The sequence below is a fragment of the Apteryx mantelli genome, chromosome 6 (genome assembly GCF_036417845.1).
Source record: "Apteryx mantelli isolate bAptMan1 chromosome 6, bAptMan1.hap1, whole genome shotgun sequence".
NCBI classification, from domain to species: Eukaryota; Metazoa; Chordata; class Aves; order Apterygiformes; family Apterygidae; genus Apteryx; species Apteryx mantelli.
In genome coordinates, this window is record NC_089983.1 from 31,488,117 (window position 1) to 31,503,650 (window position 15,534).

Consider the following 15,534-nt stretch of genomic DNA (forward strand, 5'->3'; position numbering starts at 1 on the left):
AGCTCTAGCACCACAGGAATAACCCTTCAGTCCCTGGTTCTGGAAGGGCTCCTTAGTATCAGAAGCTAGACATCCTGGGACCCTCACTAGACAGAAAGCACTTCATCCACCAAATGCTTCCCAAACGTTTGATTTACTTTTTTTTTTTTTTTTTTCCTGGGAGAAGAGATTGGCCAATTGACACTATGCAGCAATCAGGAAAGACTCACTTTTGATCTTGCTGCTTGTGGAGAGGATGAAACGGCTTCTGCCATTGGTTAACCGCTGACAGTAATTTAATTAGATAGACATTAATTAGGATAATCACCTGGCTCCTGGTCGCGACGATCATGGCAAATTGAAGGAGATGATTTTATTGTGAGATAGAAGGAAGGCGAGGGGGGAAGGGAAGTGTGTGTTTGCTATAAGAGCTCATTATTACGTGACCTTTCTAGCATTTTTTTTTTTTATGACTATAGCTGGAAAATAAACGCGAAGCCCTGCATTTCCTTAGCTATTGCGTGCGCGCCCCTTTGTACAGCCGAGCCGAGCCGAGCCCGGCTGCTGGGCTCTTCAAGCACCCCGGCGCGGCGCGCTGCCCCTGCCGCGGCGCTGCGCGGGCGCTGCCGGCCTCGCCGCAGCGCCGCGGTGCCCCGGCGCGGCGCGCAGCACCGCTCCGCGGCCGCGTGGAAGAGCCGACGCCCGCGCAACTCCCCCGCCCCCGTGCCCGCTTCACGGGGGGAAGCGGAGCGCCCGTCCCCGGTAAACTCCGCGCAGGCTGCCTCCGTTCACAGCGACAGCGTATCATCTCTTTTAAGTTGTGAAATAATTATAAGCCGTACCGCCGGAGTGCCCTAATGCATTTGCCGCGATGTTTACGGGTTCTTTAGTAAATAAATATTTGATCTGGGTGCTGTAATGCCGGAGGTTATCAGCAACACATCGCAGAAGGCATCCATCTACCCATCCAGCTCCGGATTTCTTTCCACTTGATGTCTGTTTTCCTTCAGTGACTCAATCACACAGACAGCGCTAGGAGAGGAGAGATCTTTTGTAATAGATTTGTCATAAGCGATTACCTCGCCTCACGGAAACGCGCTGCCGCCTGCCCAGCGGGCCCTTCTCGGGGAAGAGACCTGGGACGGGAGAGGAGCCCAAACCCTTCCGCCGCCGCGCGGAGCCGCCGGCCCCGCCTGACCGAGGCGTCTCCGCCGGAGCCGCGGGCCGAGCCGCGGCGGGCCGCGGCGCCGAGAGCCGCCGAGAGCCGCGGGCGGCGGGGCCGGGGGGCCGCGGGGCCCCGCGGAGCGGAGCGGGGCAGCGCAGCGCAGCGCAGCGCAGCGCAGCCCGGCGCGCCGCGGCGGGGCCGGGGCTGGAGCGGGGGCGAAGCCCGCGCAGCTCCGCGCGCCTCCGCGCAGCGCGGCCCCAGCCGTGCCTGCGCTGAGCAGCCGGCGGTCGCCGCGCCGTGCGCCTCTGAGCTCTGGGCTAAGTGAAGGCAGGACCCTCCACGGGGTGAAGATGTGCCAGAAGAGTTCAGGAGAGTTGCGTGTCCCCCCTGCCTCTCCTATAGCTCCTGCATCAGCGTCCTCGATTTTCCTTTCCTAGGCAAGCCTATGAGTTTTAACAGCACCGATTTTTGCCTGGGGAGGAGCTCTCTTGCTTCTTTTTTCTTAATATTTTCCCCTTTAGGTGGTTGGACTTCAGGTGTTTTGCAGATCACACCTCTTTCCAGTTGACACCAGCAGCCTGGTTCAAATTTTGCTGACGGCTACTGCAGCCCGGACCATCCTGTGACAAAACCAAACCCCAGACGTATTCAGCTGAAGCCAGGCTGAAACTTTGCAAACTCTACCTGGGAGAAGGCTAGAAACCCACATCGCTTTCCAAACCGGGTATTTCCACACTTACGAACCTCTCGGCAATCTAGTATTTTTTTCTGTTGCTTAACTGTGATCTAGTGCAGTTATTTGGTGTTTCATGGAAGCTTGTCATACATGCTCTCTGCAAAGAAATTATTCTAATAATCTTTTATGAAGCAAAAAGCGAGCACAAGTTTACTGTTTTACTCACGGTCTGTTGGTACAGTACATGCAACCTCCCATACCATACCTTCTTTCAGTGCTAAGAAAATAGTTTTAGCAACAACAGTATTAACTACCGTTTCTGACACTTGTTTCACTAGCGTTTCCACCCTTGCACTCCCCTGCTTGAAACTGATTGAAAGCTAATGGATTTAGATATACAGGCAGGAGATGGGTCAAAACACAGATAAACACTGGGAAATGCTGCCCTAAATTACATAGCTAAACCCATATAGTTGCAGAGCTGCAATGAATTCAGTGGTATACTGCCAATCACATGGAAGTGTTAATATATGCCAAAAATCTTCAGTGTGCACAACTCCTAAACTGGTATAATAGGTGGATATGCAATGGCAGGTGGTGTTATAGAATTGTTGTAGAATGAAGGAGAGAGGCTTGCTAATACAATATGCCAGTCCGTGCTGACAGGTGACAAGGGGTCAAGCTGTTAATGAAGGTCTGCTCTGCTGCGGCTGGAGGCTCAGAAGGTGGCTGCTTGGAAACCTCTTTCTTCCTCCAAGATGCTATATGAGCTGCTGCTTTTCAGGTTACTGCATGCATGCACGCACGCACGCACGCTTCCAAATGCTCTATCTCCTAAAACACCGGGCAAAAAGCAAGAAAGATGCCACAAACCACAGCCTCATGGTTATTCATGCAACATCTTTGTGAAGGGAAAATTGTGCATCCAAGTCAGACTGAGCACTGGACAGAGCAGAGTACTACAGCCCATGCTGCAGGAGATCTGCTTCTCCCACGGATTGCTTTCAGCTACCCCCTGCAAGATGGAGATCTGTCAAAACTAATTTAGAACGTGCAAGACTCGCTGATTTAGCTCCTGCTTACACTGGCCTTTCATGCATTGCAATACGCTGCAGCACTGCAGCAGCTTCTCTTGTTCTGCAGTGCCACGTGACCTAAGACCTGCCAAGCTACATGTCCCCCTCACACCGCAGTGCGTGCGTGTGCGGCTCTAGTGGCACTGCCACGATCTAGTGGCAGTGAAGCCCTCCTGGAAGACAATGCTGAGGTGCAGTGCCCTGGCTGCTGCTCCATCTCACCCTGGGATGCAGGTGCACCACGCTCCAGGCAGCTGCGAGGCCCGAGTGCACCCTTGCTCACCCATGCCAGGGTCGTCAGTGCAAGTTGCCAGAAAGCACTTCCACTTAACATGTAGCTTATTAAGCAAATGTGTCTTATGTCTCCATTTTCCCTGTGTCATGCTCTAGTGCCCACTAAGGGGCAGGGAGAAGGCCCTAAAGGAGGGCAGCTGAAAAAAATCTGCATTTGTTTCCCTCTGAAGTAAATGCATGCTAAATATACTTTGAGATAATTATTTAAAAATAGTAAATTGGCTTAAATATGAAATTCCAAACAAAAGGAAAATGTTTGAATTGTAATGAACAATAAGCAGAAAATTACTGAACACAATATGGAAAAATAAGACAAAATTTTATGGCGTATTTTTCACTATGCAAATGAGTCAAATCATTTAAAAATTATCTTTAACAAAGAGATGCATGTAGCAGTTTTAAAACATTCACCTGCCTCAATTAGAGCAGTTTATTAAAAAAAAATTTCTAGTAGTTAAACAAAATACTGTGCATGAACAGAAAGAGAGCACTCTTGATCAGACTAAAGAATTAAATCAGCCTAACTACTATCCAATACTTAAGATTTGGGAGAGCGGGTTTTTTTTTTTGTTACTTGGCTTTGTCTGCTTAAAATCCAACAATCAACCCACCTACCTTCCTGTGTTTCCCTCTCTAGTCAGTGGGAAGGGTTTTAAATGTCACATTCCAGTTGGGACTCATATATATATATATAAAAATTAATATATATATATATATAAATATGGACATCTCATACACCTTCCCTCCTGTCAGGCCTACTTTCAAAGGATAATCTTCTGATAATCTAGAACAGCCTCTGCTATTTTAATGTTTATTCTTGGAATACTGCTATTTATGACCCTGCTTGTAAGAGCATTGTGCAATTCAGTTATCAGCATAGCTGAATTCATTTTCTTAAGGTCAGTTGTCCTCTGTTGATATTACAGCTTGAACAATATTGAAAGGGAGCCTTCATAGCAATTTTCAGTATTTTGTTTTTCATGTCCTCTGAATTCAGTGCTACTACAAGATTTTCTGTGTCAGTAAGGGAATTTGGTAATCAATGGGAGGCAAATTTAATTTGAGAATTTTTGCTATCCTGCTAATTAATATCTCAGTAGTTTTATAGTGGGTGGGAAAGTCAGATTTTACCTGCACAGCTTTTTCCTACACTGTTAATTTCTCCCAACTTTCACAAAAAAAGGCCTTCCAGCACTTAAGACAGGTTTGTAAATGTATTTTTATTATGTTGCAGCAATCAAAATATATATGTACTACTGATTTCCCCCTCCCCCATATTAAATGAAAATGTAATACATTTTGCCCACAATGTGTTCTTGAATTGCTTTGGAATCTGTAAAGACCTTGACATAAAGAAACTGAAGCAACGGCACAATTAGAGACTGAAGGTGTTATTGTGCTGCACTTACATTGCAAATGAAGTCAGATGTCTTCGTTTAATCAAATATAGCCTCAAAAGTCTCTGGTTGTGAGTATTCAAAACAATAAACAAATATACACAGAAAACATCACAAACAGTAAATTGGTTATTTAAATACAACTGTATCCAACATAGCAGCTAAACACTGGACAATGTTTGAGGTCATCAGCACATCCACATGCTCTTCTAAATGACGTTTGGGGTCCTGAAATACAAAGTATGCCATGAGACAAATGACTACAACATATCACTGAAGGATTTCATGTATTTCAGTTCTATTTAAGATGACTGTGAATTAAGGAACATAGGCTAGTGAAGCTCCCAAGTTTTCCTTTCTAACTAACCTGGCAAATGACTGAATTTCCATGAATAAGATTTGATTAGTCCTTACTGTCATTCAGAGAAGTTGAGGATAGGTTTAGGAAGTAAATTTCTATCCAGCACCTGAAAAGAAACCATGACAGCTCTAAGTTTTACAGGACAGCACAAAACATTTGGAATGGTCTCCCCAGGGTTGGTAAAGCTCTTATTGATTTCAACTATCCAGAATTTCTCTGTCTGCCAGTGGTCTCCAATTTAAGAAGTCAGGTCCATTAAAACCAGAAAAAAAATATACAAGGTAAATTCAGAGTAAAAATTACTCTACTGGTATCAACCAGCTATTTCAATATGCTAAGTTTGGTATAATAATACTCTGTGATATTGCCAGTATGAATGCAACACGAATGCAAGAAAATTGCATACCAAAAACATTATCTAGTCTACAAAATATGAGAGCAAGTACAAAAAGCTCTTCAAAGCTATTCTGGATTAATATTTCAATTGATGTATTTACATAGGTATTTCCTGGGAGGGAAAAAAACAAAAACATGTGGAGCTGGAATTCATACTACTTAAATGTAAACCAAAATGTACACCACAAAAGTTTACAGGCTGATATAGTCATATAGTAAATTAATTTAATAAAGCCATATAAAATATTTTAATAAAATTTTAGATGAAATCCTGATACTATGCAGATCAATGAGTATTTTAGTATGCACCTCAGTGAGGCCAGTATTTTAATCCTAGTTCTGGTATGGTGCAACATGTTTTCGGATCTTGTATAAATTTGTATTCTAATCCTGTAAAGACTCAAACAATCTAACACATAGTCTTTGAATAGTCTTATTAACTGCAAGAAAATTAACATATTTATTTCCATCAAAAATGAAAAAAAAGCCTAATAATATATTCAAATGTTCTGCAAAACTGAATGCTAAGCCTAAACAACATTTTGGAAATACACATCCCCACACACTATTACTCAATCAACGTGGGCATTTTTGTGCATTTGCAAAGAATAATAAGATTATTTCTGGCTGTAAACTTAACCATAATTTTTTTTCAGAATTGCATTTAAGTAATTAATCTTCGATAAATACTGAAAAATTAACAGGCATGTTTCAGAAAAATCTCTAAATTTTATTGTTGCATTTGGAACTCTTCAATCAGAAAAAACTTTTAAAAAGAAAAAAGATCAAAATAAAGATTTTTTCCACATATGCGTAATGATTTAAATGACAAATGAAACTTAGGTTCTATTCGAGATGATGTCATAACCCTTAAAAATATAACCCTTCCTACCTACTTACATGTTTTATTATAAATATATATTTATGTATATGTAGGTGTGCATAAGCACGCACACACACATATATATATAAATCTGTGTGTGTGTGTATATATATATATATATATATGTGTGTATAATACAGATTTTTTTTGGCCATTGTTCTGAATGCTACAGAAATACATGAGTGACTGAACAATACTACAGATACGTTTTGACATAGCTGCTAGAAGCTGACATATAAGAGCAATCCAGAGTCCTTTAAATTCTTCTAGTACTACTAACAATACAATAAGTGCTGGTCCTTTAAGGACTTATTGGATGTTTTTAAAGCTATTTCTTGTTTCCATTGCCATTCTTGAATTTTGAAGACAATCTCTTACCAATTTGATTTCTGTCCTCCTCTCCCCCACCACAGTACATTTCCTCAATGTTTAGATTAAAATCAAATGTAGAAATAGTTTTCTGTCAAGTTCTCTATAAGGATACTGTAGCCTGATATTGCAAAGAATAGATTGGATTGAGTAGGTGTTTTAAATTTCAGATATGGTCCTAAACTGTTTTTCTTCAACATCAGTTCAAAGCAATGCAGCTTATTTGCGTACGTGTGTACTGGAGCTAAGCATCCATCCACAGTGTGATCATGAACTAAGCATAGAGGTGAACTGGTTCTTTAGCCATGATAATTCACAAACCAACCCCCTGCCTTTTTGTTTGTTTGTTTAAGTTTCCATAGTTTTGGCCTCTCCATAACACTAAAACAGAGTTACATATTTTTGTCTCTCTCCTTGGGGGAGGGGGGGGGGAAAGGAAAAACTACCATATCTGAATAGTATTCCTCAGCAAGTAATACAAATGCATGTAGAACATGACTTGCAGGTATTCTGCAGATAATCTAAAGTCAAAAGCTGATTGCTCCTGACACAACAATATTCAGCAAAAATAAATTAATTATTTGGAGAGCTGAGAATATCTTGTACATAGAACTAAAATCACCTAGGCACATGTAAGGAAATTAATATTTAGAATGAACCAAGCTTATCATTCCACCTCACTCTAATTCATCGCACCTCACCTGCTTGCCAACATTTTTTATTGCCAGCTGTTCAGGTGTCATCTTATCTTCTTCTTCAACAGCCTGTGAAAGAAACACAGAAAAGGTCAGTGTTTCAGAATTCATTTACTTTTTCCCCAAGCCACAAGATTCTTAAAATATAATTCTCTCTCTCTCTCTCTTTTCTCTCTCTCTCTCTCTCTCTCTCAAAAAAAAAAAATCAAACAGCAACACATTTCAGAAAGTCAAAAGGAAAGGTACTTCAGCTTTTCAGCAGACATGGTTTTAATTACTAAGTGTTAGTGCAAAAGATCAAGGGGAATACTCATGAATGGTTTTATTGTCAGATAAGCAAGACGTATTCACCAAACTGTTTTAAGTAAAAGTCTTAAATGATGGGTATTGATAGTTAAAGATAGTTAAAGCAGTAACACAAAAATCAAAAATATTATTACCACGTTGTTCCAGCTATCGGAGGTTTGATCCTCAGTAAGTCTTTATGTACTCTTTAATTTGAGTTACCTATTTTAATATATTTTTATAATGTTCTGTTGTCTTCATATATAGTGTCTGTATAAAGTAAATCCACTTACTTACCTAGTAAATGCAATATTGATTTTTGTTGTTTTAAGAGCAAGAAGTTAAAAAAAAAGCACCTTTATAATATCAGGAATGATTGACACACTACTTAGAGTGCTTGTTGAGATCTAGAATTTATAAACAAATTTAAGTGCAAGTGCTAATATTAAAACAGTACAAATAACTCTGATTCCTCTTTTTTTTTTTTTTTTTTTTTTTTTTACAAAAGTAATATTTTCTTTATCCAAAAGAACATGGAATTAGGCTCTACAATGAGTAAGTGTCTATCAATCTATCTATCTAATGGAATGATATGGATAGACCTTTATTCTACTATGCTGAGATCTGGTCAAGTAGCCCTTGACTGAAGAAATGAAGAATTACAATCAATTGCTTATTTTGAGCTACAGGAGCCGCACATTCTCTTGGCAAAGTGTAAATACAGAATTGATGTGATTATTCCCATTTTAAAGCTAAACATATAATTAAACACTTTGCTAGTTTAGATTGGGATAAAAAATGATTGAAGAGCTATTCTGGTACTTCAACTGGCAACTACACAGAGAAGTGATACATAGTTGATTAATAACTCAGGAACACAGTCTCTGCAAGACCATTATAGCCATACTTGTGCCTAATTTAACCAAATCCAGTCCCCTGAGAAACTCTTTGCTGAAAACAGATCATACAAAACAGCATAAAATTCCTAATCCTGAAAACTGTTATGATAATAAGCACCAAGATCCAAAAGAGTTCCTGCAACGATTGTTCCATTTCTAGTCTAGTCTTTTACAAGTCATTGTGAATAAGGTTTGTGACAATCAGCTTTTTACTTCAGAAATTAAGTAAAAAATTCCTTCACATCATAAACAGTTGCAATTATACTGTCGTTATGGAATATGAGTACCTTGTTATAATTCTTAGCTAATTCCAACATCTCCTTCACTACTGTTTCATTGAGTTTGCAATGTTCACTGTAGTCCTGAAGTGTCAAACCCTCCATCCAACTCTTCTTATGCAAATTTAGCAACATCTGCAAAATAAAAACTGCTTAAAACATGCATCATAAAATACATTCATAATACTATGAAGATGTTTGACAGAAAATATATAGAAGTAAGAACGTAATGAAAAATGACTGAACTTGTGATGTTTAAATATGGCAAACACAATAATCAAATATTCTTTTAGAGCAGACCATAGATTTTTCTGTAAGTTAAGATCAAACTTTTTGAGGCCTGAATATGAAAATGAGGCATAGAAACCAAGGTTAAATTTACTTTGATAGGGATACTTAGGTTTTGCTTCCATTTTTGTATTTTTGCTGTAGGTTGAGAAAGCACAATTGCATTGTAAAAGAAATAACAGGAAGGTGAATATTCTAGCTACCAAATAGACAATAGTTGAGCTTCTGGCCTCTGTCAAACTTGAAAAATATTTTAATGCTTTGACTAAACACACAAGGAAGATATTAGGCTTCACTGATGAACCTGAACTATATGCAAGCAGCTGTTAAAGTTGTGAAGTGAACTTCTATAGCAAATGAAGCAAGACTTGTGTTTGTCTGACAAAACAAACAGCCCTAAAAACAACATGATAAAACAAAGTAGATTTTTTTTATGGTGATAAACACAGGGACTATTAGAACAACATGATGTTTTTTACTTGAGATTCTGATGATATTCTTGAAAAGGTGAAGACATAACTATAAAGGCAATTTCCTGATTTTCATACTTAAAGAACGCATATTCCACAGATGATCTGCACACACAAGGACTGTAGGGAGGATTCTTTCAGCAAACAGTTTCAGCTTGCTTCCAATTTATAAACATTTACTACAGAAGTCTTTGAGAACCCATAAAACCTGTAATTCATATTACCTGAATAAAAGTGACTTTTTCATTGTATATACTTCTCCCCAAAAACGTGGCTTTGGACCACATGAACTGAGTTAGAAGTTTTTGTTATGCAATTTATATTAGCAAGATCTTAGCAACACACAGAGTCAGTTGTAGGCAAGTTGCACATGGACAGCTTAGCTAGGTTATCTAGATTTTGAATTACGGTATTGTGTGATAGGCTCATCTATGAGGGACATGAAGCGTGTACTCTTCTTATTATAAATGGAGTTTAACAGACCACCACATGAGAGGTTTTTCTGAAATAGGAACCTGCTTTATCAGAAATTTATGGAGATACTTGCTGCCTCACAGATTCAAGTTCTTATAAAACTTAGTCAAAATTATTCAGTGACTCCAACGGTAGTCATTTACATAATGTAAAGCCATTAAACCCAACATGCACTTGGAACTTCAGAAAAGATTGGATTGGCCAAACCATTGCGTTTTAACAGAAACAACCTCTGGAAGCTTCATAACCATCTCCTGAGGTAGCTGGTTTTGATGAATCAGTTTCCATATACAGATTAGCAAATGCTCCTGAGGAACACTGAGGTCTCGACAGTGCGATTCTGTCCTAAAAAGGGCTATGAATTTCACAAATTCTTCTCAACTCCCTGATTTGCATATATATTTTTCCATGATTCAAAGCTGTTTTTCTTTTTATTACTTCTAGCCCCCTAGAAGTCAAAGTTAAGCGAGAAAACTATTCTGACCTGTGCATCATGAATTCCAACTGTGAGATCAACTTGTAACTGTAATGAAGCCATGAGCACGCACAGGCATAGCTGAGAACAGAATTTGGCTATTCAAGCCTTAACTTCAGTAGATGATAAATAAGCTTTATTTCTTTTTTGTTTGGCTGGCTGAGGTTGTAATGCTAGAGGATTTTACTTGTAATATGAGGAAATTTGATATTAAAGTTACCAGCACTCAGTGAACAGTATTTTTTTTTTTTGCAAATGTACAAAGTTAAGTAGGACATCACTACTTTCTGAGAGTAGATGAAGTCTTGGGGAGCTCCATTCATACCACACGGAAGCACTTTCTGTTGAAATGATTACAAGCCAATGATTATCGCCAATAAAAACCTGAGAAGCCTTTGTTATGCAATTCCATTTTGGAAAATACAGTCTTACAGCTTCAGGAATTCCAGCCTGTAACTGCAAACCTAATGCAGCTAGTATGGCTTTCAGCCACATCTCTGAGAACTTGAAACTTTGCAGAAACCTATTAAGTGTTCCCAGCATGAGGACTTTCCAGCACTGTACAACCATTTCTAAGAACAACAAGCTTAGTAAAACATTTGGACAAAAATGCTGTCAAAATACTTATATGATTATTAGAATGTGTTTTGGGGCGGTTTCATCATCATCACTATACATGTAAGTGGTTTCTGGAAGAGAAGTCATCTACTCCAGAAGAGTTAAAATGTCTACTAAAAGTATCAGCAATTAAAATCACAATATTGCCACAACTCTTAAATATAGTTTTTTTTGTACACTGAATAAAAACTAAAATAGTTACCTTCTGTTCTAGTTCATTCTTCCTGTAGTTGATAGTGATGGAATAGTAATGTCTGTTTAGTCCATGAATTAGTGCCTGTAAGATTCAAGGAGAAATTTGCATAAAAATTACCCGCCATTGAAATAAAGAAATACTAGAAGGAAACGTTCATTTAAAAGACAGCCATCTTCAAATCCACTTAAAAAAGCAGAGACTATAGGTATGTATCAAGTCAGTACACCTTCTCCTAATTCTCTCTTTCAATGTTTGTGAGCTAACAGTCATACTTTCTACTTCTAAAAAAAAGGCTCTTGCACATAGTAACAACCATCATAGGAAAAAATGATAACCACTTGCAAACTTTTGACCAATACATATATACAAACATATTTCTCTCAAATCTTTCTTCTCTCAATAAATTTGGGTATCACTTGTAACAGTAAGAGCCTGATATTTAATACAAATAAAGGAATGCTAGCTATTTATTTACAACCACTGCCAACCATTCTAAGTTTATATTCTGAGCTATAATGCAATGAGAATAGCTGAAATAGTGATGAAACATTTCAACTATTACTTAGACTATGTGCATCAAGTTCATCTTGGATATTAAAGGTCTTTTTTTTTTTGTTACTTTAAATGCAAAAACCTTTCTCATTTTAATTATGCCCCTTGCAAATTTGTCCTTAAACTTGTATATCACAATCTGAGTGATTTAGATTAATCTCTCAGACAGTGTAAAGGTAAGTGACACCTTTATGCATATATTATTCATGCATTACACAAAAATTTACATTTGAAATTTGTGACTTAAGTATGAGTTGGATTAAGATTCAGGTTTTTTTGTTTTAAGAAAATTCTATGATAAAAGCTCATCACAACTTAAGTCTGTTTTCAAATAAAATTTTACATTGTGAAGTAGATATTTAGAAATATGAGATATGTTTCTTCAACTATGGTAAGTCATGCTTAAAGTATGTATAATTACTGGTAAATATTTTCTACATTTCAATCATGCCACCTATTTATGTTTAAATATATTCTGTAGAGCTATCCAGAGTGAATGTGTATTTGCATCTTTTGCAAATTAATATTTCAGCATTCCAAAATTATCTTTATGAAAGCTGAAAATGTTCTCATACATACATTTTAAACAGATTTCTTTTGTGAACACTCATATACAAAGCTACAAAATTACTTAAATGGTTACATTCACAAGAACCAACAGTTATGCATAATCATTACTTGTGCCACTGACCATAATAAAGTTGTAAAATACAACTTTATTATCAATAAAGTAATTTATGGCTGAAGTTGCATGTAATAAGTAGTTTCCACTGAAATTTTCTTGTCCTGCTCAAGGTTATTGTATTAAAAACAAACAAAAAACCCCCACAAACTTAAACAATACTATAGGGGTTTAAAAGGGAGGTCATTACACATGGTCCAGAAAAGCCCAGCAGAACAGTCTCCTGAAACATGCAAGCATGGGCTTGCCTGTATCCAATCAAGAGTATTAGCTGGTTATTTCATACTCATTATACTTTGCAGCTTTCACCGATGCAAAAATCAAAAGCAAAACACATAAACCTTTTCAAGCAGACACTTTTATGTGTCTGAATATTTTTGCTAGTATCTTTATAAATAAGGGGTTTCAATGCAAATGTAACAAAAAGCAACTGATGTTCTGCAAGATAAGGGTATGGTGATCTAGTAACTCTCAAAGGATAGGTCTCTCGGAGCAGAAGTTTACCTCCTATTTTCAGTTCTATTATGGCTAGTGTATTGTCTTTTTCTAGGATGCTTATCTAGCAAATATTACTTTTACTGTTCAAGTAATGGATCATAAGAGAAACAATTAGGTTTCATGGCTGCAAGTATAGGTGCCTTTTAGAAGTTATATTAAGGGGAGAAAGTTTCCTGGGGGGGGGGGGGGGGGGGAGCAAGGGGACACACTGAGGTAGAAGAATGATACAGATAAAAGCATTAATCACTCCAGGGAGTACTTGCTTCAGAACAAAAGATATTTCTTGAAACAAAGGTTTGCTTCATTGGAGACTAACATTTTTGCCTTAGTAGTTAAACAGCCAACTTCAGAAACCAAACTTTAAATATTTAAGTTTTCCAAATGCCTGCAAAGAAGAATTGGACAACATACTGAAAGGAAATAGATTGGAGTTGAAACAATCAATTTAAGTGTCCTGTCGATCCATCGGACCTCCTACTCCACCATTTTTTCAGCAAATTATTGTGCTGTTACTATCAAAATCAGAGAGGAACTATTTAAGACACAGCCAAAGGTTAAATCTAAATTACTTAAGCAAGAAGCTATATAAGTATGCAGTAGAAAGAGAAAAGATTGTTAATGAAAAAAGTACCTTTTCCTTGATTTGCTTTAGAATAATTTATCTTTAGGAAAGCTGAGACACGTTAATAGAAGTACTTGTTTTTAAAACAGCCATACTGAAAAGGGATACTCTTTCACCTATCTTGTATCACATGGTACGAATCAATCGTCACTTTTAAAAGTTTTTATTTCCATAAGACTGTACTTTAACCTTTGCAGTATACCCTTAAATATGCATTCACACTTATCTAATTTAGGGCTCAAATTTAAACTCTTCACATACATAACTCTGTTGATGAATCACACCAATTTTAAATGCATGCATAAAAATGTTACAGAGAGAACAATAAACAATTTGTAGCTTACTGTTTGTAGGTACCTTTCCCCAGAACTGCTGAATAAATCTTGAAATTTACATATACTAGCAATGCTGGGTTTACCTGGATAGATGGCTTGTTTAAATGACCCAGATTTGAAGTTGTTTGTCTTGGTTCGTGTCCCAAGACCATCATATTAGCATTGATCAATCTGAAGGCATCAATAACAACCTGTAAAAGCAAGATGTCAAGTCAATTCTTTTTAGAAAATGCAAGTAATAGTGCCAAGCAATAGTGGACAAGGCACAATCAACTCTCATCTGTTTTTGGCCTTTATCCAGAAAATCATTTAATTATAATATTAATAAAAAAGAGCCTCCTGCTGGCTATGCTATCAGCACACTCCACTACCTTGGATTGTAAGGTGACACCAATTATTACTTTTTTCTGTAGAACTTTAAGTTTTATATACATGGTATTATCATATAACATTGAATTTTTAACTACACTTACTATAAGCTTCAAAGGTATGCATATGTTTGTCAGCTAAATTTTATCCAATCAGAATGAATGGCAGAGAGAGACTAAAACTGAAAGTGAGCACAAGCTAAGGGACCGAGTCTAAAGCCCAGTCCTGTCACATCAATTATACTACCACAATACTTGAAATGACAACAAAATTATAGCCAGCAAGGAACTTGCCCCATGTATTCCCTTCTAGTCAGATGCTTTTTGCTTCTTGTGACTATGAAAGGGTCTATAAACTGTCTGATGGATTAAAAAGTCCTTGTCAGTGTCATGCTCAGGAGTAAAAAAGGGAGTAAAAGAAACCCAAGGTCATTTATGATTTAAAGGTACACAGCAGGTAGTATTCAGTGCTATTTCATCACAAATAAAAAAGCAAAACCATCACTATTTTTTGTCCACCCTGTGCTGCATTTGTCTATGAAAATCTTTGGAAATAGTATTTCCTGGCCCCATACAATAAAAATAATCACCTATCCAACACCTGTGTGAGGCAAGATAGAACTGAGATCATATCAACAATGCCCTCAAAATTACCCTTAGCAGGTAGTCGTCATTACAGATTTGTAACTACAAGATAACCTCGCTCATCTAGGCTCCAGTCTTGCACTGGACCTGGACACAGACTTGCACATCCACAGAAAGACTTGCAAGTGCACCTTGCAGACAACTTGCCGGCCTATGTTTGAAGAGCTATTCCAGTTCTTTAAACTAAAGAGTCTGAATCTCATTATTAGCAGCTTTTATTACAATCTTTTTTATTCTCTCCCTCTCCATACTATGTGCTGGACAACAAGAGGTAAATTTGTAACAGTGACTGCTTTGATATTCTGAGACCTGAACCAAAATATTTTGTCTTGAACAAGCAAGGAATCAACCACTGTCCATTACAGAAACAGTCTGCAAATAAAGTGACGTTGAGTTTCCCTCCTTGTTCTAATATTTTCCTCTCAATTTACACAAATATTAATAACTAAATGCATATTCACTTTATTAGGAGCACAATAGAAACACTGAGACCATTCATGGGAAAGTAAAATTACGCAGCAAGTATTAACAACAAAATAAATATTTAATCGAACTGCA

At 37.8% G+C, this 15,534-nt stretch overlaps 1 protein-coding gene across 4 annotated transcripts in view; it reads right to left on the reverse strand.

Annotated features, from left to right (window-relative positions):
• Positions 1–4,389: 4,389 nt before the first annotated feature.
• Positions 4,390–15,534, reverse strand: part of PSMD14 (proteasome 26S subunit, non-ATPase 14) — a 50,098-nt gene continuing 38,953 nt past the window's right edge. For all 4 annotated transcript variants that reach the window (XM_067299129.1, XM_067299127.1, XM_067299128.1 and 1 more), the window contains 5 exons: positions 14,047–14,154; positions 11,281–11,355; positions 8,763–8,888; positions 7,298–7,360; positions 4,390–4,815 (listed from right to left, as the gene is read on the reverse strand). In XM_067299129.1, the coding sequence (XP_067155230.1) occupies positions 4,717–4,815; positions 7,298–7,360; positions 8,763–8,888; positions 11,281–11,355; positions 14,047–14,154 (471 nt within the window). In that variant the 3' untranslated portion in view covers positions 4,390–4,716. The remainder of the gene's footprint in view (positions 4,816–7,297; positions 7,361–8,762; positions 8,889–11,280; positions 11,356–14,046; positions 14,155–15,534) is intronic.